General features: G+C 44.5%; 1 protein-coding gene, 1 long non-coding RNA gene and 1 pseudogene across 3 annotated transcripts; 1 reads left to right on the top strand and 2 right to left on the bottom strand.

Moving 5' to 3' along the window:
* The first annotated feature begins 277 nt into the window (after positions 1–277).
* LOC106730840 lies at positions 278–13378 on the top strand. 2 transcript variants are annotated; one of them, XR_004323213.1, is made up of 5 exons: positions 278–595; positions 1008–1276; positions 5504–5707; positions 8047–8265; positions 12626–13378. It is a non-coding gene; the product is annotated as an uncharacterized LOC106730840 (long non-coding RNA). The 2 variants fall into 2 exon arrangements; XR_004323212.1 differs by lacking the exons at positions 8047–8265; positions 12626–13378 and having other exon boundaries at positions 297–595; positions 5504–5774.
* On the bottom strand, positions 8678–9882 carry LOC102518577 (olfactory receptor 10V1). Its single transcript, XM_006193644.2, has one exon. The coding sequence runs from the start codon at positions 9880–9882 to the stop codon at positions 8944–8946; it is 939 nt and encodes a 312-aa protein (XP_006193706.1). The 3' UTR covers positions 8678–8943.
* A 10270-nt stretch (positions 13379–23648) lies between the features above and the next one.
* On the bottom strand, positions 23649–24780 carry LOC102518342 (annotated as a pseudogene).
* Between the last annotated feature and the right edge of the window lie 326 nt (positions 24781–25106).

Genomic DNA, 25106 nt, shown 5'->3' with positions numbered 1-25106 from the left:
CGTGACCAGCTCACAGCTCGGGAGGTCACCCAGGACCTCTGAGCTGTTCTCCCCGGCGAGGGCAGCCGGCTCAGCGCCCCCACCAGCACCCCCACCCCACCCCCACCAGGGAAACCAGGGGGAGCGCCGTAGGGGGAGGCCGATCCTGGGCACAGTGCCAGGCAGCAACCAGCAGGTGGTGAGTGACCCTTGACCTCACAGTGAGCCCCGCTGGGCCCAAGCACCCCCCACCTCCCGCGGATTCCAGCTCTGGACTTCTGCCGTCCAGCTTGGGGCGGGGGCGAGGGAGGTGGGACGAGGCTGGAGGCATCCAGGGAAATTGCAGCCTAGCGTGAATCACCCGGCACATGACCCCAAAGAGAAGGGGTGGATGCGGAACCCTCTCGTGATACGGCTGGGGCTCGGGGAGGGCAGGCCTTGCGCCCGCCCCCACCATCACCCTCCAGCCACGATTTGGGAATAGAGGGAAGCCCCCCTCCCGTCCGGCTCCACCCCGGCAGCCCCCGGCCCGCCCGGTTGCTGGGTGAGGCGGGACTCACGGCCTTCAGCTGCTCCAGCCGGTCCTTCATCCTGCTGCCCAGGCGCCCGCAGGCAGGTGAGCACGTCCCAGGTGAGCGGCCGGAAGTGGCGGCCGGGCCCCTCCGGGGCGAAGGAGCAAGAGGCGCAGGCGGCGGCGGCCGGCGGCCGCGGGCGAGGAGGAGCGTCGGAGGCCGAGGGAAGCTCCGTCCGCCACGCCGCCCCCTCCGGCCCCGCCGGCGCCGCGCGCTCCAAATCCGGCTCCCGGGCCGGCGCCGGCGCGCAGCGCTGATCCGCCCGGCGGACCCGCCCCTTACCTGGGCCGCGCCCCGCGCTCCTCCTTAAAGGGCCCGTGCCCCGCCGCCGCCCCTCCACCGTCGGCGCCTCTCCCTCCACCTCCCCTAGCTCCAGGTCCCTCGAGGGACCAGCACGGCGAGATCCCGCTGCGAGTCGGTCTGTCTGACCTCAATTCCATCCTTTCCATTCGACAGCCATTCACTGTGCTAGGATCCGGCCCTCAACAGACTCATTCATTGCTAAGCGGCGACTACATCCCGAAAACAAGAAACTCTAAGACAAAGTGATTAGGTGGGAGAGACAGCAAGGAATTCTGCCTGGAGGAAGGGCATTCCAAGTAACAGAATGTGCCCGGTCTCGGGGGTCTGCGTGTTGAAGCTGAAAGAGTGAAAATGATGGAGGCGAGGCTGGGACGAAGACTTCGGATCTTATGATGTTGACAGTGGGGACCCATAAGAGAAATGTAAGCAGTTCAATGATGAAATCAGAACACCTGCCACTAACAATGTGTATACCTTTGGAAAGTTATTGTTTCTCTAGGGGACCCCCATTTCCAGATCTATAAATCAGAGATATTACCCACTTCACAGTTTCCTGGGAGGTCTGTGTGACAGAGGAGGAATGGCTGATTTGTCACCTATACAGCAGAGTTGTAGGATAAAGATGTTTCTATTGTAAAGCTTAAGCTGTTACTTCCTACCTCGTGTAGAGTTCCCCATGTGTGTAGCTCTTTCTGACACGATGGGCGGGTCCTTCGCACTGCCCCTCCCTCTTTATGCCCTCTCCTCCCCCTCCACCCCCATCCCACCCTCTATTCCCTCTTCCCTATTTGTCTTCCTAAGTTAGACTTCTCAAATCAGGCAAAGAATCGGCTCCGTGCATCCAGATTAAAGGACTAAATATTTTCGTAATCCTAACAAAACTTTGCCCTCTTCTGCGATCTTAGTGCGTGCTCCATTGCCTCGCATAAAGATACCGTCAGTAAGCTATTGGACTGTTCGAAGCCTGCCATTGTCAACCCTAATCCTCCCTCTAGTCCTGTACTCAGGGAGTTCGCTGGGTCAATTTCCCGTCTTTGGGAAAGGGAAGGCTTCTGCGCCCCCTGGTGGTCATAAATGGAAATAGTGAGCAAATCAAAAATCGTATCCCACCTCCTTCCCTTCAATTTTTGTTACTAAGTCCCCGCTTCAGGAAAAGAGAGTCTTCTGAGGAAGACAGATACGTGAACAACTCTTTACAACAGGCGTCTGAAAATACCATAAGAAAGGATCAAGGAGGATCATTGAGCCTCTGCCTGAATGCATTTTCATTTTCTTAGCACTTTTTCCCTAACACTCTCCAGGAAGCTTGTTCTCTGGTTGAACAGTTCCAACTGTTGTTAAAAAGGTTTTTTGTTATACAAAACAAAAGCCTGCCTCCCTATAACTTACACCACTATTTCTTGCTCCTTGCCTACCCCCGAACATTTAAGAAATTCAATCTGTCCTTCACAGGATGGGCTTTCCATGAAGGGGCAGCTGCTGTGGGGCTATATAGAACAACGCACTGAGTTTGTGACATAGTTTCTGTCAGAAAACAGCTGTCACTTGACACCGCACAGTCAATTTTCTCTTCTGTGAAGTAAGGGGGGCTGATCGAAACTAGTGATTCTCAAACTTTTTAAGATCAAGAATACCATGCATTCTTTTCATCTGTGGACATCTTGTTTTGAATGATTCCATACCCCTTAGAAAATACATTTGCCAGGTAATCAGAAATTGGGTTTCCTCAAACTCACAAATAAAGAGAACAGATGATTGCCGGAGGTGGGGCTGGGGTTGGGGGAACAAAACAGGTGAAGGGAGTCAAAAGGTACAAACTTCCAGTTATAAACTGAATAGGTCCTGGGGATGTAATGTACAGCATGGTGACTATAGTGAATAATACTATATTGTATATTTGAAGTTGCTAAGAAAATAGATCTTAAAATTTCTCATCCTAAGAAAAAAATTGTGACCATGAGAGGTGATGGACGTATTGTGGTAACCATTTTGCAAAATAGACATAATGTCAAATCATTGTGTTGTACATCTTAAACTAATGCAATGTTATGTGTCAATTGTATCTCAATAAAACTAGGAAACAAAAAAGAAATTTGGTTTTCTATGAGAGGATGTTTCCATGAATTTAAAAAAAAAAAAAAAGATCTTTTGGTCAGCCTGTGTGGCCATAACAAAAATGACCATTTGATTTCCTTTAAATTTTTTACAAATTAAAAACAGCATAAAGAGCCCTTTTAACTGGGTTGAAGTCTAGGAATTCAGTTAGGGAAGCATCAACAGAGCTCATTTCTTTCTTTCTTTCTTTCTTTCTTTCTTTCTTTCTTTCTTTCTTTCTTTCTTTTCTTTCTTTTCTTTCTTTTCTTTCTTTCTTTCTTTTAAAGAGGTACTGGGGATTGAACCCAGGACCTTGTGCACATTGAGCGTGAGCTGTGCCTATCCCCCTGCCCCAGAGTTCTTTTCTTATATTCTACTTAAAGGTAGTTATCACAAACGCTAAGTCTTTTTTTAAACTTCTTTTAGGTATGAAGCCTATTTTGATCATTTTATATTAATAGTTGCAATTCTATGACAGGCAGAAATCTGGATTCCAAAAGTTAGTTGTACAGGTATATATATGCGTGGCTGGGACATCATACTGTACACCAGAAACTGACACATTGTAATGACTATACTTCAATTTAAAAAAAAAAAACATTTAAAAAAAAAAAAAAAGCTAGTTGTATACAAGAGACTAAAGAATGTCGAGTTACTGTGGAACAAGGGACCTGGACAAGGGGAATCCATGGGCTGGTCAGGAGGACTCTGGCGTTCAGCCCCAGTGCACTAGACGGTCTCCATGTAGACGGACAGTAACTTAAGTAACTTAGTAGGACCCCCTTCTCTCTGGAGTATTTTTTTTTTTTTTTGGCTCCACCATGGTCCTTGGTTTCCTACCATGTCTAGGGCAGCGGTTTCCCCATTAAACAAATATAACAAGGTTAATTTAAGTGTTTGCATTTTGGCCGTAGATAAATCAGCCAACACTTAATTTCACCTTTACAAACAAACCAAAGAGAAGATCCTGGGATTTGGGGGGCTCCACTTCTCTCTCTTTCCTCTAAGCCTGCTTCTTTCCTGCTGGAGAAAAGGACTGAGCCTTACCCCATCTTGACCAGTAAGGGCTGGTGGTGGAACAGGTGAGACCACTTTCCGGTTCTTGTACCTGGAGGCAGTGTCTCCAGGGTATGTTCAGCAGAAAGAGATAAGGGAGCTAGAGAATCCAAGGGGAAGAGTCCTTCTGTTCCCCCACAGTGATTCTTCCCCACTGCAGAAAGGATGGAGAATAAACTCCCTGACTGGCCATTTTCACCCCCTTACAGTTTGCGTTAGTTCTCTATTGCCACATGACAAGTTGCCCTAAAATCTAGCAGCCTGAAACAGCATGCATGTATTATCCTATGGTTTCTGTGACTCAGGAATCCAGATGCAGCTTAGCTGGGTGCTTCTGCCTCAAGACTGCAATTAAAGTGTTGGCTGGGAGCTACTGTCTCATCTCATGGCTTGACTGGGGAGGGATCTGCTTCCCAAGTCACTCACGTGGTTGTTGGCAGGATTCAATTCCTCAACGGTCGTGGGTTGGAGGCTGTCCTCAGTTCCCCACCACGTGGGCTTCTTCACAGGGCAGCTCACAACCTGGTAGCTGGATTCTATCAGACGGAGCAAGTGAAAGGGATAAAGAGAGAGAGAGAAGCCGAAGTGTTTTTCAGTACTCTCAGACGTGACATCACTGTTGCATATTCTTTTGATTAAAAACTAAGTTTAGTGCAGCCGTTACTGAAAACAGTATGGAGATTCCTCAAAAGACTAAAAGATTTACTATATGATCCAGCAATCCCACTCCTGGGCATATATCTGGAGGGAACTCTAATTCGAAAAGATACATGCACCCCAATGTTCATGGCAGCACTATTTACAATAGCCAAGACATGGAAACAACCTAAATGTCCATTAACATGATTGGATAAAGAAGTTATGATATATATATATATATAATGGATATATATGAGATACACACACACACACACACACACACACACACACATATATATATATATATATAATGGAATACTACTCAGCCATAAAAAATGAAATAAAATGCCATTTGCAGCAACATGGATGGACCTGGAGATCATCCTAAGTGAAATAAGCCAGAAAGAGAAAGAAAAATACCATATGATATCACTTATATCTTTTTTAAAAAAAGACATATGAACTTATTTACAAAACAGAAACAGACTCATAGACAGAGAACAAACTTATGGTTACCAGGGGGTAAAGTGGGTGGGAAGGGATAAACTGGGAATTCAAAATCTGCATCTCTTGGGGAATGATGGAAATGTTACATATCTTGATTGTGGTGGTGGTTTCGTGGGTGTATACACGTATCAAAATTCATCAAATTGTACATCTGAAATATGTGTAGTTTACTGTATAGGAATTATACCACATGAAGTTGTTTTAAAAAATTTTAATGTGTTTTGTTTTTGAAGATGTTTTATGTTGTGTTGTTCAGGTGTTTTCCTAACATGAATCCCCATATACCACTTACCTATGCCTATGATTTAACAATATAAGTAATTTACACCATATCCATTTGTTTTTATGTTTAGACAAACTCCTCAACTCCTGGAGCCCTTAAGCACGAAGTTCTCCTCTAAAGAGCCTGGTGCAGGAAGTGGGAAGACTCAATGCGGAAGCTTCATCATGAGATGCCCACTGTTACCCCTGAGCTGCGGAAGACACGTGCACCTGTCTCTTACAACACCCGTGAAACACTTGTCAAGAGTAACAGGACAAACCGAGTGAAACCTTAGGTGAAAGGAAATTGAACAATTATGCCTTTAAGCTTTTTCTAATTAAAAAAAAAAAAAAAGTCATCGAGTACATTTCTCTATGTGGATTGTTTGAATAACCATGCTGAATCTTTTCCTGTACTTCTATGGTTTGGATTTTTTTTTTCCCTTGGAGATCTCACAATAACCTAGGGAGACAGAGTAGATATTCCTGTCCCCGTTTTATTATACAATTGAATTAAGGATAGAAAATTGATGCGATTTTCCCAAGCTCTTGTAGAACAGTGATAGCATGCTGGGAAAGAGAGTGATTTTTGCCCAGACTTTGAAACCACACTGCTCAAGTCAAATCTCAGTTTTATGTCTACTGGCTGTGTGACTTCAAACAAGTTACTTAGTCTCTCTGTGTCTCCATTTCCTTATATGTAAGGGGGAGTTAGTAACACCCATTTCATGGGTTATCGTGATGATAAATGGCCATCATTAATTCTCTTATTCAATCACTGGGAAAGAAGCCTGCTAATTCATAACTACACTATTATCTCAAAGGGCATGGTGGATTAAAAAGTACATCAAATATTTCAATCACTAGTGAAATCACCCTCTTGGTATTCAGTCAGCATCAGCTGGGGCAGCATTTTCCAAAGTAGGATCAACAGAATAAAATATTTCCTAAGATATTCCAAGGGGAAAAAGGAGTTTGGTGGTGACAGAATTTAGAAAACATCACAACACACATCCCTCATCTTGGACAGTCATGACTGCACAGTCGCCCGTCACGGGCACTGAGTAAACCCGCAATAAATCCCTCATTTTATTTTGATCGGCACACTATTCTTCACATTTGTTTGACCATATAATGTTTATTTCCCCCCAACACCAATTATTCAATCGGTAGCCTACAGAGAACACTGACCCAGTAGAATATTTCGGTAGAACACAGGAGGGACCCAAGCGTCCGTAAGTGAACTAAAGAAGATGCTTTCGGGTTCTTATTTTTCAAAGGAAGCAGGTGACATTTTAGTTTCACGTAATATGAATTCTGGTCATGGTTTCTGCCTTTTAGGACTGTGATACATTTCAGAAAAAAACAAGAAGAGAAAAATATCGCAGCTCACTTCTTATACTTTTCCAGATTGGGAAACAGAGACACAGAGCTATTCTGTTTCTGTGCCCTTGCAGACACTTCCTCCAGAAATGTCCCTCCTGCTCCTCTGTGCAACCCAGACCCAGAGACCTGCACTGCAGCTCTGGTGCCACCTCCCCCATCAGCCTTGCCTGGATTCCCTTCACTGACCCATCTTTGGCAGCTCATAGTATTGTAGCACTTGGCCATTGGTGTAATCCTAGCTTGTGCTCTTAAATCCCTCCAGATGTTCAATGTCCTTCCAGGCAGGAGCTGCTTCTCACATACCTTTCCATTTCCTGCCCCACCTACCACAGGTGGGAGCAGAGTACACAACAGAGCTCAATAAATAATCGTTTACTGTCACCTTGAATGTGTTTGAATAAATAAATCCCGCAATTGTCAGTGGGTAGAGGAATGAATGAGCTTCCTCTGCGGTACAAAACAAAGATAAAGCATCCGTGTTGTGGCGCCGCTGCCCTGGGACAAACGATTGTCACTGGCACCCTGCTCAGGTTGCTCAGAGCTGCGTGAATGAATCTCTTCCCCTCCTCACTGCGTCCAGTGTTTGTCTTCACAGAATTAGCTTTGCTTCACCTGAATCCAGATCTGAACCAATATTACCTCTCTTCCACACAGAGAGCCTCAACTAACAAAGCAATCTGTCCATGCTGTGCATACCTAGCTAGTGTCCTAGACCGTTTTGGCTGTTATAACTCAGTACCACAGACTGGTGGCTTATCAGCCGCAGAAATGTATTTCTCACTATTCTGGAAGATGGAAGTCTGGGAGATCAGGGTACCACTGTGGTCGGGTAAAGGCCTCTTCCAGGTCACAGATTTCTCATTGTATCCTCACAGGGCAGAAGGGGCTTCACCCTCATGACCTAAGCATCTCCTAAAGGCCCCACCGTCTCATACTATCACCTTGGGCATTAGCATCCCAAAATATGAATTTTAGGGGGGACACAAATATTGAGACCATATCAACTAGGAATAGACGGAAAGGGAGACTATGAGACATGAATGTGTGTGTGTAAGGGAGAGAGAATGAGAGAAGAAAGGACAGAGAATGGGAAGGAAACCTAACAGGCGTGGGCAGGCTGATTTAGAAGCAGACTGCTATGGAGTCAGAGATGGAGGTGGAGACAGAGTAGCTCCAGGTATAACAGCAAGAAAAGAAAAACTCCCAAAACTTTTTAAACTCCAGTGCTTTCCCCCATCACTTTTCCCAGGGAGAGAATTGAGGATGAAAGATAAATAATTCAAGACGGCAGAAACTCGGCACTTACACCACGGGAATCATGAGACAGTAGTTGGAACGGTCCCAGTTTGATCGGCAACTTACGCTTGTGTCTGCGCCTGCCCAGATGTGCAACGTGCGAGCCTGCTAAGGGCCTGAGAACTACACCTGGAGCGAAGTCCGAAGCAGGACACAGACTCTACCTGCGATGGTGAGGATGGTAATAAACATTAACTGGTGCATCTTTCCTTTCTTTTTTTTTTCTTTTTTTAATTGAAGTATAGTTGGTTTACAATGTTGTGTTAATTTCTGGTGTACAGCATAGTGACTCAATTATATATACATACACACATATTCCTTTTCATATTCTTTTTCATTATAGGCCATTACAAGGTATTGAATAGAGATCACTGTGCTGTACAGTAGGACCTTGTTGTTTATCCAGTTTTGTGATGATTTTCCTTGTAGTCCCACTCGTACAAGGCCTTCTGCCACAGTGCAGTAGGTATTGTGTGAGAATTGGTCCACATGTAGCTGTATTTTGGATGTACTGTGGGTGAGGGTGAGCTCTGCATCCTTCTATTCTGCCATCTCGAAGCCGCCTCTCCTGTATCTTTCTTTAAAAGTCACAAAGTATTTTTTTCACTTAATGTATCTTTTGATCCTCATAACAACCCCGGAATTGAGGTCTTATGGGCATTTCCATCCCCATTTTAGAGATGAGGAATCAGAGAATGAGTAAAGGAAAATGACTTCTCAAAAATAACAGAACCAGGAAGTAGTAACAGTGTAAAACCAATGACCTCTCAGCCCCCTGTCTTTCAAAGAGCATAGCCTTTCGTCTCCACCCAGCAAAGCTGCAGAGGGACATCCAGGGGGGCTGCTGTGTTTAGGACGACAGGAACCTCCTCATCGCTCTCTTCACAGCATCCTTAAGCTCTCTGTTCCTCATGCTGTAGATCAAGGGGTTCAGCATCGGGGTGATGAATGTGTAGACCACAGACACCACCTGGCCCCTCTCTGGAGAGTAGCTGGAGCTGGGGCACAGGTAGATGAGGCTTCCACCGCCATACTGGAGCAGAACCATCGTCAGGTGGGAGGAGCAGGTGGAGAAGGCCTTGTGCCTCCCCTCGGCAGAGCGCATCTTCACGATGGCAGCCACGATGAAGACATAGGAGAGAGCGATAAGCAGGAAGGGGATGGTGAGGACAGTGACACCCACCACAAAGAGAGTGGCCTCATGGACCCGGGTATCTGCACAAGCCAATCTCATAACAGGAAGGATGTCACAATAGAACATGCCGACTTCTTTGCTGCTGCAGAAGGGGAGTCGGAAGATGAGTATGGTCAGCTGCACGGCTGAGATGAACCCCAGCACCAGCGAGCCCAGGGCCAGCTGGGCACACAGCCTCCAGCTCATCAGGAGGGCGTAGCGTAGAGGGTGGCAGATGGCCACAAACCTGTCATAGGCCATGGCGGCCAGCAGCATGCAGTCGGCACTGCCCAGGAATATGAAGAAGAACATCTGGGCAGCACAGCCAGGCAGGGAGATGAGGGTTTTCTCTGGGGACAGGACGCTGGCCAGAGTCAGAGGGGCGATGGTGCAGGAGTAACAGATCTCCAGAGCCGCCAGGCTGGCCAGGAAGAAGTACATGGGAGTGTGGAGAGAGCGGCTGGTCCCGATGATGAGAGAAATGGAGGTGTTGCCGCTGACGCTGACCACGTACATGATCAGGAAGGTCACGAAAATCAGCACCTGCACCTCGGGGAGTTGGGAGAAGGGGCGGAAGTGGAAGTGAATCGGCCCAGTCTGGTTGGCATCCTCCATGGATTCAAGGCATCGGGCCTGCCAACAGCAGAGGCGCTGCCCCCCGAGGGCAGATAAATGTCAGGACGCACAGCTCCGGATGGATGACCCCTTCAGCTCCTGGCCTTTCTCTTTCTTCCTCAACTGCGACCATCTTCACCTCCAGTCAAATTCAGTGGCTCACTCCTGCAACAACTTTGTTGTTGTTGTAACCACCCTGAAGTAGCCCCCACTGAAATCTTTTATTTTTTAATTGTGTTAAAATATACATTCCATAATATTTATCATTTTAACCACGTATAAGTGTACAATTCAGTGACATTAAATACATTTACAATGTTGTCTAACTACACCTCTGTCTATACTCAAAACTTTTTTTGTCACCCCCAAACCAAATTTCTATCCAGTAAACTGAAGCTCCCCATGACCCCCTTCCTCCAGCTCCTAGCAACCTCGGTCCTACTTTCTATCTCTATGAATTTGCCTATTCTAGGTACCTCACATAAGTGGAATCATACAATATTTGTCCTCCTGTGTCTGGCTTATTTCATTAAGCATAATATTTTCAAGGTCCATCCATGTGGTAGCATAGATCAAAATTACTTTCCTTTTTATGGGTGAATAATACTCCATTGCATGTGTGTGTGTATATACCACATTTTATTTATCTGTTCATCTGTTCATGGACACTAGGATTATTTCCACCTTTCGGCTATTGTGAGTAACGCTGCTATGACTATTGTGTATGAATATCTGTCCAAGTCAGCATTGCGATGTTAAGCCACAGTGCACCATTCCCAGACCACAAATCCCTCTACCCCCTCAGTCCCTTGCCTGGTTGTCAAGAGCACAGACCGACCTGCCATTAACCAATGGTATGACCTTGATGCCATTAACCAATGATATGACCTTGATGCCATTAACCAATGATATGACCTTGAGCAACTTGCTGAAGATGTTTGCTTGAATTTCTTCATCTATAAAGGCAGCAAGAGGACACAACTCTCAGGATTGTTGTGAGAAGTTAATGTGTCTGGTCCCTAGGAAACTTCCCATGAATGTTGGCAATGATCATTAATACTACTCTTCTTCCACCTTTTCAAGACAACCTTAATGTCTCTAGTTCCCCCAGATAAGCCTCCTTTGGGCTTTACTCCCTGCTCCATCCAACTAAGACCTATGGTCCAACTCTCCCATCCGTGTTTTGCCAATACTATCACTATCCTTGGCTCCTTGACCTTCTGCCAAACCTGTTAACCTTTGTAATAACCAGCATCTTCATTCCAGGTTGAACATGATTAAAGAAGATCACAAAATTCTGCTGCCTGGTGCCACGATACAGAGTAAAAAGCATTATCGGAGGGAAGTAATAGCTCAGTGGTAAGAGTGCATGCTTAGCATGCACAAGGTCCTGGCTTCAATCCCCATGACCTCCATTTAAAAAAGAGGCAGGGGCATTATCAACCCCAGTATTGTTTCTAAGCCTTGGAGTCAGCTGCTCCTTCTGGTTCCCACCAAGACTAGTGCAAATTTCCCTTGTCTCTTCAAGTCTGCTCTTCTGATATCTCCTCTCTCCCAGTAGTCATGACCCAGACTCCAACTTCACAGAAAAAAATTACAGAAGCCACCTGGAGGCAACTGAGCATCATTCTCACTAGCTCTGGACCTGTGCCATCCTCTGCCTATCCATACATCCGTAACAAATTCCCTTATGCCTTCTAGAAGTGTCCCTTCTCCTCGGCAAAGCTGGCAGTCTCAGCCCCTCCTGCTTCCTCTGGGGTCTTGCCCACAAGCTATTCCTCCTCTCCCCGGTATCTGCCTCTGCTCCCACTCTACGGCAACTCTGCCTCCCGTGGTAAAAAGCAACTTGCCCCAATCTTACGTGATCCTCTGAAGTCTCCTGTCTCCTTTCCATTTCAGCTATTTCCTTCTTTAGCACAATCTGGTTTCCACCTTACACCCTGAAACCCCTGCAATGAAGGTCACCAATGACTTCCAAGTCGTTGAATCCAAGAGCTACTTTTTTACTTCATCTGTGTTGCATTTGGGGCTGTTGATACTCCCTTTGCCTTGAAATTCCTCGCCCAAGGCCTCTGTGATACTCTGCTACCCAAACTGCCTCCTGACCTCTCTGGACACTCTTGTTTCCATCACTTCCAGGGACTGTTCTTCCTCTTAGGGAAGGTTTTGTTGGTTATTCCAGGTCTGCCTCCCAGATCCACTCTCCACCCTGCTCTGCCCCACGGGAGGCTGATCACTAAGGACCGAATCATCCAGGCTCACTCACCCTATGGCTTCTGGTTAGCTTTGGCCAATGAATGGTACTTGCAGAATAAAGGGTAACATAAAGGGATGTTAGGGTATTTACACCCTCCCACACACACACACTCACCATTACCTGCTTCTCCCTCACCACCAGGGTTCCGTGACCACAGCTCTGGGTGGCCCATTTTCCATGTTTCCAGCTTTTTCTGGGCTACAGAAACACTATTCTCTCATTTTGCCACTTCATGCCTAAGGATGGAAACAGCTTCCCACCATTGCTAGCCCTCGAGTGCCTCCCCATCCCTTACAGCGTAACAGGTGAAAACAAGTCTGACTTCATAGTGCATCTGTTTCTTGTACTTCAGCCTTTGTATTCTGTTGTTTTGCTACAAGTTAATCACTAAAGGGATGTTGCCTGTGGCTTAAAGCATACATAATGTTCCATCTCTGGGAACCCTGCCTCCCCTGCCTGAGCTTAAGCTAAAATACCTTTGTTTAGTTCACAGGAAGCATCCTGACCAGGCCCACCTGTGAATGGCTGCAGGAAAGAAGAAATTAACACATCCCTTCCAGAGTCGGAACAGAACCAGGAAAGATTTGCAACAACGTATCACCTTTTTACCTTACCTCCTCCTCTTTTTTCCATAGAAGAAACTAGCACCCAAATACAGGCAAGATGGTTCTTTGGGACATTAGTCCACCGTCTTCTCAGTCAGCTGGCTTTCAATATAAAGTTGCTATTCCTTGCCCCAACAACTCGTCTCTTGATTTACTGGCCTGTCTTGCTGCAAACAGTACAAGCTTGGAGTTACTTAATTCTGCCTTCATTTCTGTCCCAACACTTAACTCCAGTTCCTGTCCACAATTACTGGCATAGAGAAGGTTTAATAGATGTTTGCTGAATGCATAAAGGAAGAGAATTTATATTTTAATTTATTTTAGACTCTCTCTATCCAGCTTTCTTTCTGCTGCCCATAATCAGTGGGAAAGAATTTCAGGGTAAGTTTGTATGGTATCTAAAACAATATATCCCAAACACACACACACACACACACACACACACACACATCACATCACATCTACTATAGAAACAAAAACTGACAACTTGGCCTTGCTTTCCATGATTAAGCATGTCACATGCCAAGGTAGAGGGAAAACACTTTGCACCCTGAATTAAACCAAAACTAACAAGGTCACCTGACTGGTTTTATTCCCCTCGAAATAATGTATTTTTGCTGTGCTGATGTCTGAACATATATCACTATATTTACCAATACAAAAATTATGCAAAGACATTGTTGTTTTCTACCATAAACAGAAATAATGCAACCTTAGTATTCTTGCTGATTTGTAGTTTTTTCCTTTGAATATTTGTTGTGCTTTTGATTCTGGCAAGCCAGTCCTTTTAAAGTCTGGCTCCCTGCAGGCTCTACAAGCAAAGTTTTTCTTTCCTTTCCTAACTGCTTCTACCTCTGCATTGCCATTTGTTGGGCCCAGCCTTGCATAGGGTAAGAGGGTTGGAAGATGGATGGAATCATGGTAGGAAATTTTTCACCTGGAAGTTTCTAAGAGTATTGTTCCTTGAGAGTTTTAATTCCTATTTTGGGGAGCAGCATTGGAACACACACCTACCTGTCTTCCTCCCTGTGCAGAGTAAGTGAAGATTTCCAACACACCCTCTACCCCAAATATTTAATCTTTGGAATTAAATGAGAAGGGGACAAGTCAGCCACAAGAAACAGAACTATTATCTGTAACCAGGGAGCTCACCACTCCTTCAATGATGTGTTTGCTTCTATGTTCCCTGGACCTTAAGCTCCATGAGGGTAGGGACTGATTGGGTTCCATTATTCACCAATGCCCAGGACCTAGCACAGTGCCAGGCACCATCCAACTCTATGGACGTGAACTCTGGACAGTTACTGAGGTCCTGTCAATGCCAATGACTGCTACCCAGTACTTCTGAAATAGAAATAATAATCTTCAGCTTAGCACCCTGGTGCTAAAAGAGCATATCCTTTCTAGAGAGAAAATAAGCAATTTTCAAGAAAGTTTAAAATGCTATATGCATGGAATCACTACTCTCACATTGAAGGATCTGTCCTGAGGAGATCTTCTGAAATATGGAACCAAAGACGTAAAGATATGTGCAGTCTGCTTTAATAGTCATTTTTATAAGGAAACAAAACAATACTTAACAAAAGCTGACATTCCATCAATTGAGGTATATTCAAATGAGCTTTTGTATTGCCATTAAAACTGTTATAATTACAAGGTTTAATAAAGTGAGAAAGTGCTCAGAATATAATGTTAAACGAAGAAAATGAAGGGGAGGCGTTGCACGCAGAGCATGACACCGGGGTTTTTGAGGAAAACTGGGAGATCACTATTTTCCTCATGCTCTTCTCCATTTTTCAAATTTTCTGTGAAGAATATGTGTTTATTTTTTTCATTATAAAAATGTTATTGATTTTTTTTTAATTCCCATTTGAGAGGCAAGGAAACTGAAGTTACATAACTCACCTCCAGTTCTAAAACCAGTGATTGTCAGAACCAGGATTAACACCTAGACGAGGTGGGGGAAGGGTATAGCCCAGGTGGTAGAGCGCATGCTCAGCACCCAAGAGGTCAGGGGTTCAAACCTCAGTACCTCCTCCAAGCTGAAATCAATATAGAAGCCTAATTATCCACCCACATAAACAAACAATACAAACACGTAAATACGGCGACAAAATGTGCACACTTGTCAGTGATGCAGTCCAAGGTTGTGCTAAATTCAGGTATTTATTTATGTGCTTGTTCATTTCCAGACATACCACACTCTCGACTTGGGCTGGTCTGTTGTGACGTATTTAGCCTTCTTTCCTTCCTTCCTTTCTTTCTCCCTCCCTCCCTTCCTTCCCTTTCCTTTCCTTTCTTCCTATGTTCCTCCTCCCCCTCTCTTTTCTTTACCTTCATCTCTTTTCAAAGTCAACCTTTTAGATTTAGCTCATTATTCTAGCCCACTGAGATCTAATGGAGAATTACAATCCTTTACTCCAACAAAGAATCCATTTCTCCCCACTGCCATCTACACATTTAATGAACATGTTTTCCAAAGTTATAACTGTGCATTAGACCACAGCTCAAGGAAGCCACATCCCTCAAGCATACTGCTCTTAATATCCCTCAAAATTTCCCTTAGGACATCAGTGGTTTTCAAATAAATTTAACAATTCAAGGCTGTGTGGACTGTCTCTGGAACACTTAAAAACTATAGTGAATTCCATTGCATTAAACATGTTGTTCATAGAATGGATGCTCAACATACCTTAGATAAAGACTCACCTGAATTCTCAGTGCATTCCCACACCCTAACCCAGACACAAACTTTCCTCCTTAGTAAGCACATGTATCATTCTACTTGTCCATGAGAGTTACATAAATCATCTTTCCCTTTTTGCCTAGGAAGCCCAAAACTAAGTTCTACATTCAATTGCTTAGCATTTCTCAGCCCCCAATATCTTCGTTTCTATTTAACTTCTGCCTTTTATACTGTGCAAGTTGATTTTGATTTCTTTGAAGCCAGGGTTCTATTGTAAAACACTCTATTTTTAGGAGCATTCAAAGCATAATAAATATATCAGACAAATAAAAAAATTATTCTTGCCTTTTGTGTCTTCATCCAAGGCTTTGAAGAGTGAATGAGAAATCTCTCCTCTCTTAACTCCCAAGTTTGCTCTTCCTCTAGGGTCTTGTCAGTGGGATAAAAATGACAATACTGTGAGCTTTGGTTGTAGTTAAACATTCTCTTCCATTGTCTGCTTTATTCTGCCTTTGCTTCCCCACAATTCCTTGCTATTTGAAGGCTGGATCAGGAAACACCAGGTCTCTGTTTACCCAGGAAACAGAAACCCTCAATAATGTTGCACCCTCTTTGATGAGTCTCTTTTATGGTACCAGTACTGCCTCCAAAGACTGGGCATTCTTCACACAGAGAGCCCTTCCTTTTCCACAAAGACCTTTGCACACTCTACCTTCTCCTTCACAGAAAATAATGAATCGGACTGTTCGTGCATTTGCTTGTTGGACAAGAATTTATTGAGCATCTACTTTCAACTAGGCATTGGGCATGTAACTTGAAAACTGAGTAGATTGCACTATATTTTCTGGGTGTCCCAACAAAGCACGTAATCCTCCTACAGGGGAGGGTAGACAACCCTCTCTCACCCCTCTCAGGTGACCTAAGGAACTGGTCACATTTCTAAGGAGAGACAGACTTGCCTTCTCTCACCCTCAACAGTGGGGTGTCTTTTCAAGACTTGTTCGTTGTTAGTATATTTGACATAAATAGTGTCACTTCATTAGCTCCAGGAGGTTACATTAAAGTTCGGATTCATGTGTAACTCCACACCAGGATCAGGAAATCCCAAGGTCAGCAGGGGTCATTGGTCCATTCCCCAGGGTCTAGACCACACAACTCAACCAGCCTGGTCTTCCCTTATCCTCCCTACCTTCTGCCTAGAGAGGTTGGCAGCCACGTCCTCCTTGAGGCTGAGTGAAGCCCAAGGTGGAATCCTCTTCTCAATACCTTGGGAAGCACTGAGATTGAACCTCTGAGAAACCACCCAGCACTGAGGGAAGCACACATCTAGATACCATTCGTCCTTCCCCACTGCTTCTTCTCAAGGGAAGAATGTGGGACTTTGGGACATGCAGAGACAGAATTCTGGGCTCTCTCTCAATTCTCACCCCTTCTCATCTCATTTCTGGAGAATTCCCTGCCTACTTTGGTTCAGCAAAGTCCCAAGAGGCTAACTTAGCTTTTAACTTGACTGTCCCCTGTAGGTCAATGCTGGAACACAAACAGCAATTGTTTGGGGACATGGTATTCTAAACTGGTTTAACTGCTGCTAGACTTAGCTATATTTTAATTATTGCCTACATTTTTACTCTCCAACAAAAAAAAAAAGAAGAAAAAAAAACAAACAAAAAAATTAAAAAATTAAATTTATTCTCTAAATTTGAGGTCGTTTAGGAAGATACACAGTTTTAATTTATCCAAGTAGAGGATAATTTTGTTCACTTAGGCAAATTCTAAGAATCCTTCAAAACTCAGCCAAGTGTTACCTGTTACATGAAGTCTTGTTCTGATGTACATCGTCCCCCACCCTCCTCCAAAAGGGAAAAATCACTCCCTGCCCCATGCTCCATGCTGGCTTTGTGCCCACCCCAGCTAATAGCACTTCTCACTCTCTATTGTGTTTATATTACTCATTATTTCACCCCTGCTAGGCTAGGTCCTCAGTGGGAGCAGCTAACTCAAGTCAACTGCATCACCTTGCCCCGTGTGGAGCGAAGCACCTAGCAGGTGCCTGGCATTCACCGATCGCAGGATGCTACAGCATCCTTTAGGTACTCACCAAATATTGTCCAACACCCGATCACACTCCCTATAAATGATGTGTTTTACGCCAGCAGCTGCTAGTGATTCTGGTCAAGGCCATTATAAAACGTAGAAACAAAATTTTTTCAAACTTTGGCCATTCACTAACACCCTTCATAATTCATGTTCTATCCGAGTTATCAGTATTATTAATGTTTTTCTTGACTTAAATTAAGCTCATTCACTTTTTTCTTAACAGTAACAATGTCATTTAACTGGTTATATTTTTTTATCCCTCACTTTTAAATAAATACAAAAAATGTTTAAATGCTCATCTGTGTATCACCTAAAACTTTCATTTCAAGGATGAGTAGCTCTGAAAACTCTGGAAAATTTTTTGAAATGAAAGCTTGTGTATGTGTGTGTGAATGAGAGAGAGAACTTGGCAGGAGTTTGTCAAAGCAAACTTGAAAGAAAAATGCAAAATAACTCCAGAAGAATCAATCACCAGCCCCTTGAAAGAGTAATTGTATATATGCTGAGCTGGAACATATTTCAGAAAGCTTCAGTGGTCCACTCAGAGCAGAATAAACAAAAAACCCTCTTGTCTTAGAGCAGAGTTTGCAAGTTGCTGACCCACCAGCTACCAACCGGCCATGGATGGCGTTTCCGATGGGTTGTGTTCAGCAATTCAGTTACACCGCTCAGCACTTTAGGACACAGCACAGCAGAGCAGCTGCCCTGCTCGAGCTGGAACCCAGCTTATTTGGAGCCTAGACCGTTTCCACTGCAGCCAGAGCCACGGTCATCTCTGAGTGACACTGCAGACCATGCTGGGCGGTATACTTTATTATACCAGCCACACAAAACATCTTTAACCTCTCTTCTCTAAGTTCTCCATTTTTATCTCCCGCCTCCATTTGTATTTCTTTCTCTTTTTTTTCCCTATTCCCCTATGATTTTCTACTTGCTGAACTTAATGTTCCTATACCTTATAGTCGCTAAGTAAATATTTATTTTTTAAAAGCTGCAGGGAGAAAAATCTACCACCTCTGAAACCGTGCCCATAGGGTTAACAGAAACTGGTGACTAAAAGAAACTCAAAGCTTGTCCTATAGCTTGCTAACACCCCCCCCCCAACTCCCAGCTTGCCTTCACTGAGCTAATTTGCCTTAATTATTTTGTTGCAAATCGTATACCTTTCAAGCTTCACATAGCCTAAACAATAAGATGTTTGCCCAACAGTAAGATGTTTGCCCGAGAACTTGGAGTCACCTGTGTCTGGTCTGGCTCAAGCCAGCTAAGACTACTTGGAACCACCAACCCTAAAACTGGGTCTGCACAGGGGTCTGATGAATGACTTTTTGATGCCAGAGGTCCAAAAACTCCACCTTCAGATCCTGCTAAGCACTGCCATTTTTGAACATACAGCCCATGAAGAAGCACGTAACTCAGATGCGCCTGCACAGAACACCAATTACCTCAGTTTTCCTGTACCTGCAGTCACCTTTCCCCATCCCTGAGACCACCCAGATTCTGCATCCCATGAGTATCTCAAGCCCCTGGCCTTCAGGGAGGCAGATCTGAGGCTAGTTTTCCCATCTCCTCACTTGGCTGCCTTGTGAATAAACCTTCTCTTTGCTGCAAACCTTGGCGTCTCAGCGTTTTGGCTTGCTGCATTTTAGGCAAGCAGACCTGGTTCAGTAACAACGCCTTAGCAGGTAGCACCAGCTGCTAGTCATCCTTCTAGAATCAGACTCCAGGGAGTTTGGAAGAGAAAGTGACTGTACCCAATGAGGCCGGGAGGCGATTTCAATGATCAATGCACCATTTTCTTCCAGGGTGCTCTCTCCACATTCCCCACTGGCTCAGAGTCCTTCCAGCTGTTACGGAACCAAAACTTGGGTCTGCTCGCCCACGCAGTGAAGTCAAGCTATTGACACTTGGCTGTGGTGAAGGAAAGTGCAGGATGTAATGTTAAGGTGCCATACAAGGATTCTGGGACAGCTGATGCCCACAAAGCCCAAACTTCCCAGTGGATTTCAGCAAAGCCTTTTTAAAGGCAAGGCAGGGGACAGGAGTCCCTAGATATGTGATCAGCTCGTACACAATTCTCTGGTTGGTGATGAAGTAGCAGGATGTCACAGAGTTATTATATTTTATTATTATTATTATTATTATTATTATTATTATTATTATTATTATTATTATTATTATTGTTATTATTATTATTATTAATTTCCCATAGCCATGAGGCAACATGCTCACGGTCATCAAGCAGGTAATTTCTTCCATTTGGTGAGGGTTTTAGCATCTGTCAAACTCAGGAAATGTGCATCAGATACTGTTATCTGGGTACTTCAGAGAGGACATGGGGGAGGGTTCTGTCCTGGCAAGGCCCCCTAGGATCCTGCCCACTTACACAGCTGACCCCAGCATTCAACCTGGTTCTCCCCAATGCAATTGCAAACCACAGTGGACATAGCTGGCAGGTAAGCGCAGTGTCTCTGTGGGCAAAAGGGGGCCAGCGAATCCTGCTGTTCATAGGTGAGGCCTTGACCTTTATCTTAACCCATATCTCACCTCTCCAGGAAGAGTAAGCTTCTGCTGTGTGGCCCCAAAGATCTTTGTTTTCCTTGCTAAGAGGAAAGAGCTATAGTGGCGAGCTCTGAATGTCACTACAAAAAAAAAAAAAAAAAAAAAATCACTAAATCATTTGGTTATTACTCTTTGTTCCTGAAATTTTTTTTAGTTCCCAGGTCAAACTTAGCTGGTTAACAATCAAATCTTAAAATGTATCTAAAGGGATTTGTATTAAGTAATAGGAAGAGGGTGTGGGTCTAACGGCTGCATTTTCAGTTTGTTCACGTGTTTTTCTTTCTCATAGCCTGGTTTCTGTTACAACACACTCAGTTCATCAAGACCCTGAATGACTGACTGTGTAGTGTCTTCCTGAAAGACGTGCTTGCCAATCAGGCTCCAACAGTTTAGGTTTATTCCCTAAAATCGAGTCAGAAAACTGGAGAGCTGTATTCTTTTGTTGACTGCGATCATCTCTTCCAGAACAGCTTGAAGTGACTTGACCATCAGGGCCACACCATCGACTTACATTGAGAAGTAGCCCTAAAGTTTCATTTCACATTTACTGTGTGTTATAGTGGTTAAGGTCACAGGCTGTGGAGTGAAACTGTGCCAGCACTTACTAGCTGTGTGATCTTGGGAAAACGACTTAACCTCTCTTAGCCTCACTTCTTGATGTGTAAAATGGGGATAATAATGGTACCTACCTCATAAGATTTTGTGGGAATCAAGTGAGTTAACATTCACTAAGCACCTGAAGTCAGGGCTCAATAAATGATAGTGTTAGGATTATAATTGTTGGTATGTTGTTAAATATGTTGTATTCTCTGTTGAGAAGTGGTGAGAAAAGATTCTTTTACATCAGAGATTTAACCCCAAAAGTGTTAGATTTCTCCATATATCTGTAAATTATTACATGACCTCTGAAATTCTCCAAATTAATTGTATTTATTCTGTACCTTGGCTACTAGGAAGCTCAGATACCTCTAGTGAACACAATACAAACTGCAGAGAAGCATATGGTTTGCATTTCTGCATAGAAATCTTACTATTGTGTTCTTCATAATTTTGCCTGAATCTTTTCTTAACCCCAATCTTCTTGACTATGTGCTTTTAACTTTTGTGTTTAACGTTATTTTTAAGCCACTTGACATCTTTTGTGGAAGGATATTGGGAATAGAACAATTTTAAATAGTGAGAGAAGTAACTTGTTAATTTCAGCAAATATCGTTATCAATAAAATATTTATTGAATCTCCACACCAGCACTATTCAAAACACTGTATGCCCCTGTACTTCTTAATGTTGCTGCCTGGCCAAGGGCAGGGCCCCAAGAACTCTTGCCATCAGGTTCCCATATTGTTTTTCCCCGTTCTCCTCTTTCTTGTATGTAGCACAATCAATAATGGAACAGAGTGGGTTTTATCATCTATTGCATTTGCAACATCAAGACAAGAATGCATTTATTTTCTTTTTCTCCTTTAAGGATAGTATCTTGGAAATGTATTTCCCCACTCTCAATCCTCCTTCTGGTCCTCTCCACCAATCTCCATGACAGCCCTGCTCATTGCCCGTTGCAGCTTTGGGATTCTCCTACCAGGGTCACAGGAGCCAATCTCCTGTGATGACAAGCAGCTGACTCTACTCAGATAGGCTGGGACCTGGGACCCTTTATTCGACTGCTTGCTCCTGGATAAATGTCTCCTTGAGCAACAGGATACAAAGAAACAGTAAGGGATGAAACATAACTGCAGGCAGGCACAGTTGGGGCAATTATGAACAACAGGATGCAAAAAGGCCACAAACCAAGTGCCAATTCTGAAATGCTGGGAGCAAAAACAGTCTGTGCATGATCCCTGCACACAACACCACCAAGGAGGTGAGCAGACCACCTAAGCTACGCTCCTTCCCAACCGATGCACCTGCCCCCACTGTTACCGCATTTAAGGACCCAAGCAGCTCTTTTCCGGGGAACGAGCAAGGGCACCTGTTACTTGTTTTCACTCCGTAGTGCTGCAGCACAAGCCCAAATAAAGAGTTGCCTGAAATTCTCATCTAGCCTCTTATCAATTTCCGTTGATTAAAGAGTCCAAGGGTCTGCCTGGTCAGTATATAATGCTATAACAGAGAGAACAAACCTGACTCCCTATTGGATCTATTCTTTTAGCTCTAACCCTTGTGTCCTGTTGCCTGTGCTCAGTTATGCTGGCTCTGTAACTTTGTAAAACAATGTTACCTATAGCCTGAAATATACATGATAGCCCAGCCTCAAAGCTCTGCCTCCCAGGTTTGACCTTGAAAAGTGTAACACTTTTTATTCCTATGGAGATTAAAAAATTACAGAACAGAATAATATTTGTCTTGTTGGAGGTTTACAGGAAAGTTATGACTAGACCTATATAAACAGTTGCAAGAACAAAGTATTATCACATCCACTCCAGGGTCTGCCTGGCACCAAGAAGTCTGCGACACCAGCTACCTCCCCTCCTTTTAGTATAAAAGAAGCCTGAATACCAACTACAGTAAGATGGTTCTTTGGGACACTAGTCCACCATCTTTTCGGTCTGCTGGCTTTCCAAATAAAGTTGCTATTCCTTGTCCCAACACCTCGTGTCTTGATTTATTTCTTTATTGGTCATGAAGCAAGCAGTGGGAACTTGGACTCTGGACTTGGTACTACTTCTTTGGGAAGGGCCAATATGGCCATCTGGAAGGCAGGATTTGAACAACTTAAAGAAAGCTGTTCAGTTGGAAGTAAGTAAGGACTTAAAAGAAATAAATATATGTCATGGCTTATTCTGTGCTATTACATTTGTACATATCCATCATCTCATTTGACCGTCGTTCCAACCCCTTGTCATAGGAAGGCAGCTGTTATTATTATCCCTTTTTAACATAAAGGAAAGATTAGGGCTCGAGTTTGTGTCTTGAGCCTAAGGCTAAGTATTTACTATATGCCCAGCAAACACAGGAATGCCAGAAAATACAAAGAAAAAAGAATCCATTTCTTCTGCTCCAAGGGGCTTTTGTAGACTTATTACAGAGGCAATACCAAAACATATGAAACTCAGTCATGTAACAAGAAGTATGATTTCGTGAAAAGAGAGAGATCACCGCCGGATTGTCTGGCCAGTGATTTCAAGATTTTAAGGCTGTGGGGCTTGAACAGGCTTTAAATGACAAAGAGAAAAGCCAAAGGACACCTGGATGTGTGAATCCCTTGGGCCTGCATGCCTTCAGGTAGACAGCCCTTAAAACAGGTAACAGGATGGCATCCACTGTATCAACCACCGTCATCATCTTACCCATCCACTCACTCATTTTTTTCTTCACTGACATCCTCGTGCTAGTCCTTATTCTAAGCACTATGATGAGAGAGAAGGCTGGTGACACAGGTAGGGACCAATCCAGGATTTCATCTTTGGAATCTGACTTAAAAAGTGGACGAATTAGCACCACTTAGCATTTCACAGGCGAGACAGCCATGGGACAGTCATTTCTCCATGCCCTCCCTTTTTCCTTTTGAGCATCCTGTCCTTCAGATCAGGTCCCTACTTCTGGTATTGGGAATATTTTTTTCAAGGAAGGAATAGTTCTGGTTCCCTGAACCAGCACATTCCTGCCATGAGTCTCCTCACTGCATCGGTCACTTCTTGATTCCTTATGCTGTAGATCAAAGGGTTCAGCACTGGTGAGAAAAAGGTGTAGACAACAGACAATGCCCGGCCCTCTTCTGGGGAGTAGCTGGAGCTGGGGCGAAGGTAGGTGAGGGTGCAACACCCATACTGCAAGAGAACAACCATGATGTGGGAGGAACAAGTGGAGAAGGCCTGGCGCTTTCCCGAGGCCGAGTTTATCCTCACAATGGTGGCCACGATGCAGCCATAGGAGATGCAGATAAGGAGGAAGGGGATGGCCACAGCGGCCACACCGATGACATAGAGGGCTGCCTCATGCACGTGAGTGTCTGCACAGGCCAGGCGCATAACTGCAGGCATGTCACAGAAGAAGTGGTAGATTTCGTTGTGGCCACAGAATGGAAGGTGGCAGATCAGAATGGTCAAAGGCAATGCCAACAGGAATCCCAGCCCAAAAGAACCTAAAGTCACCCTCCCACAGAGCTGCCAGCTCATGATGCGGCTGTAATGCAATGGATGACAGATGGCCACATACCTGTCATAGGCCATGACAGCAAGCAAGACACAGTCAGATCCTCTGAGAAGGATGAAGAAGAACATCTGAGCCCCACAGCCAGGGAGAGAGAGAAGCAGCTTCCCCATGGAATGGACACCAGCCAGAGTCAAGGGAGCAATGTTGGTGGCGTAGCAATCTCCAGCATGGCCAGTGCAAAAAGGAAGAATTACATTGGAGTGTGGAGGGAGGGATCTCGCCAGACTGTGAGCCCAATGGTGATGTTTCCAGTGAGGCTTCCTAAGTACAGCAGCAAGAAGGCCACGAATATGAGGGAAGCCACTGCCGGGTCTGTTGAGAAGGGGCGGAAGTGGAAGCACACCACTCCCGTCTGGTTTCGCTCTTCCATCAGCGCTGGTACGAGGAAGGAAGTCATGGGCAGAGTGACCGTCCTGCATCCTTGAGCCTGGCGCAGGTCCAGCTGTGTTAGAAACAGTCTGCAATCGCTGAGTCCCTACCCTTATTGCTTCCTTCGGAGTTGGGTTAACATTATCTTTCCTCCCCCATGACTTAACCTACTAGCCGTGTGACCTTTGACAAGGTACAGATGTCAGCATTCTCCTCTTAGATGTGGGAAGGGGGTGACACCCACCTTGGAGAGCTGGTGTCTGAAAGTGCCAAGCCCCACACCAGCCCTGCAGTAGGTTCTCAAATGGGTTTCCTTTCAATTTCATTTTTCGCTTGATCGCCACTTCTCTTTTTTTTTTAAGCAAACCCACCTGACCATTCTCAAACCTCTTCATTCCTATGAATGTCCAATCACCCCTAAGAACACCTTAAAAGTACGTATTTGTACAAAGAACCTATGATTCTCGTATCGAACCTGGAAGGCTGGCAACACAGTT

This window comes from Camelus ferus, chromosome 10 (assembly GCF_009834535.1).
Source record: "Camelus ferus isolate YT-003-E chromosome 10, BCGSAC_Cfer_1.0, whole genome shotgun sequence".
NCBI lineage: Eukaryota > Metazoa > Chordata > Mammalia > Artiodactyla > Camelidae > Camelus > Camelus ferus.
Note: the sequence above shows the minus strand (reverse complement) of the source record. Positions and strands in the feature narration are given on the sequence as shown.

Excerpts from the sequence above, each read along its gene's own strand:
- LOC102518577 (XM_006193644.2), bottom strand. The coding sequence starts at position 9,882 with ATGGAGGATGCCAACCAGACTGGGCCGATTCACTTCCACTTCCGCCCC.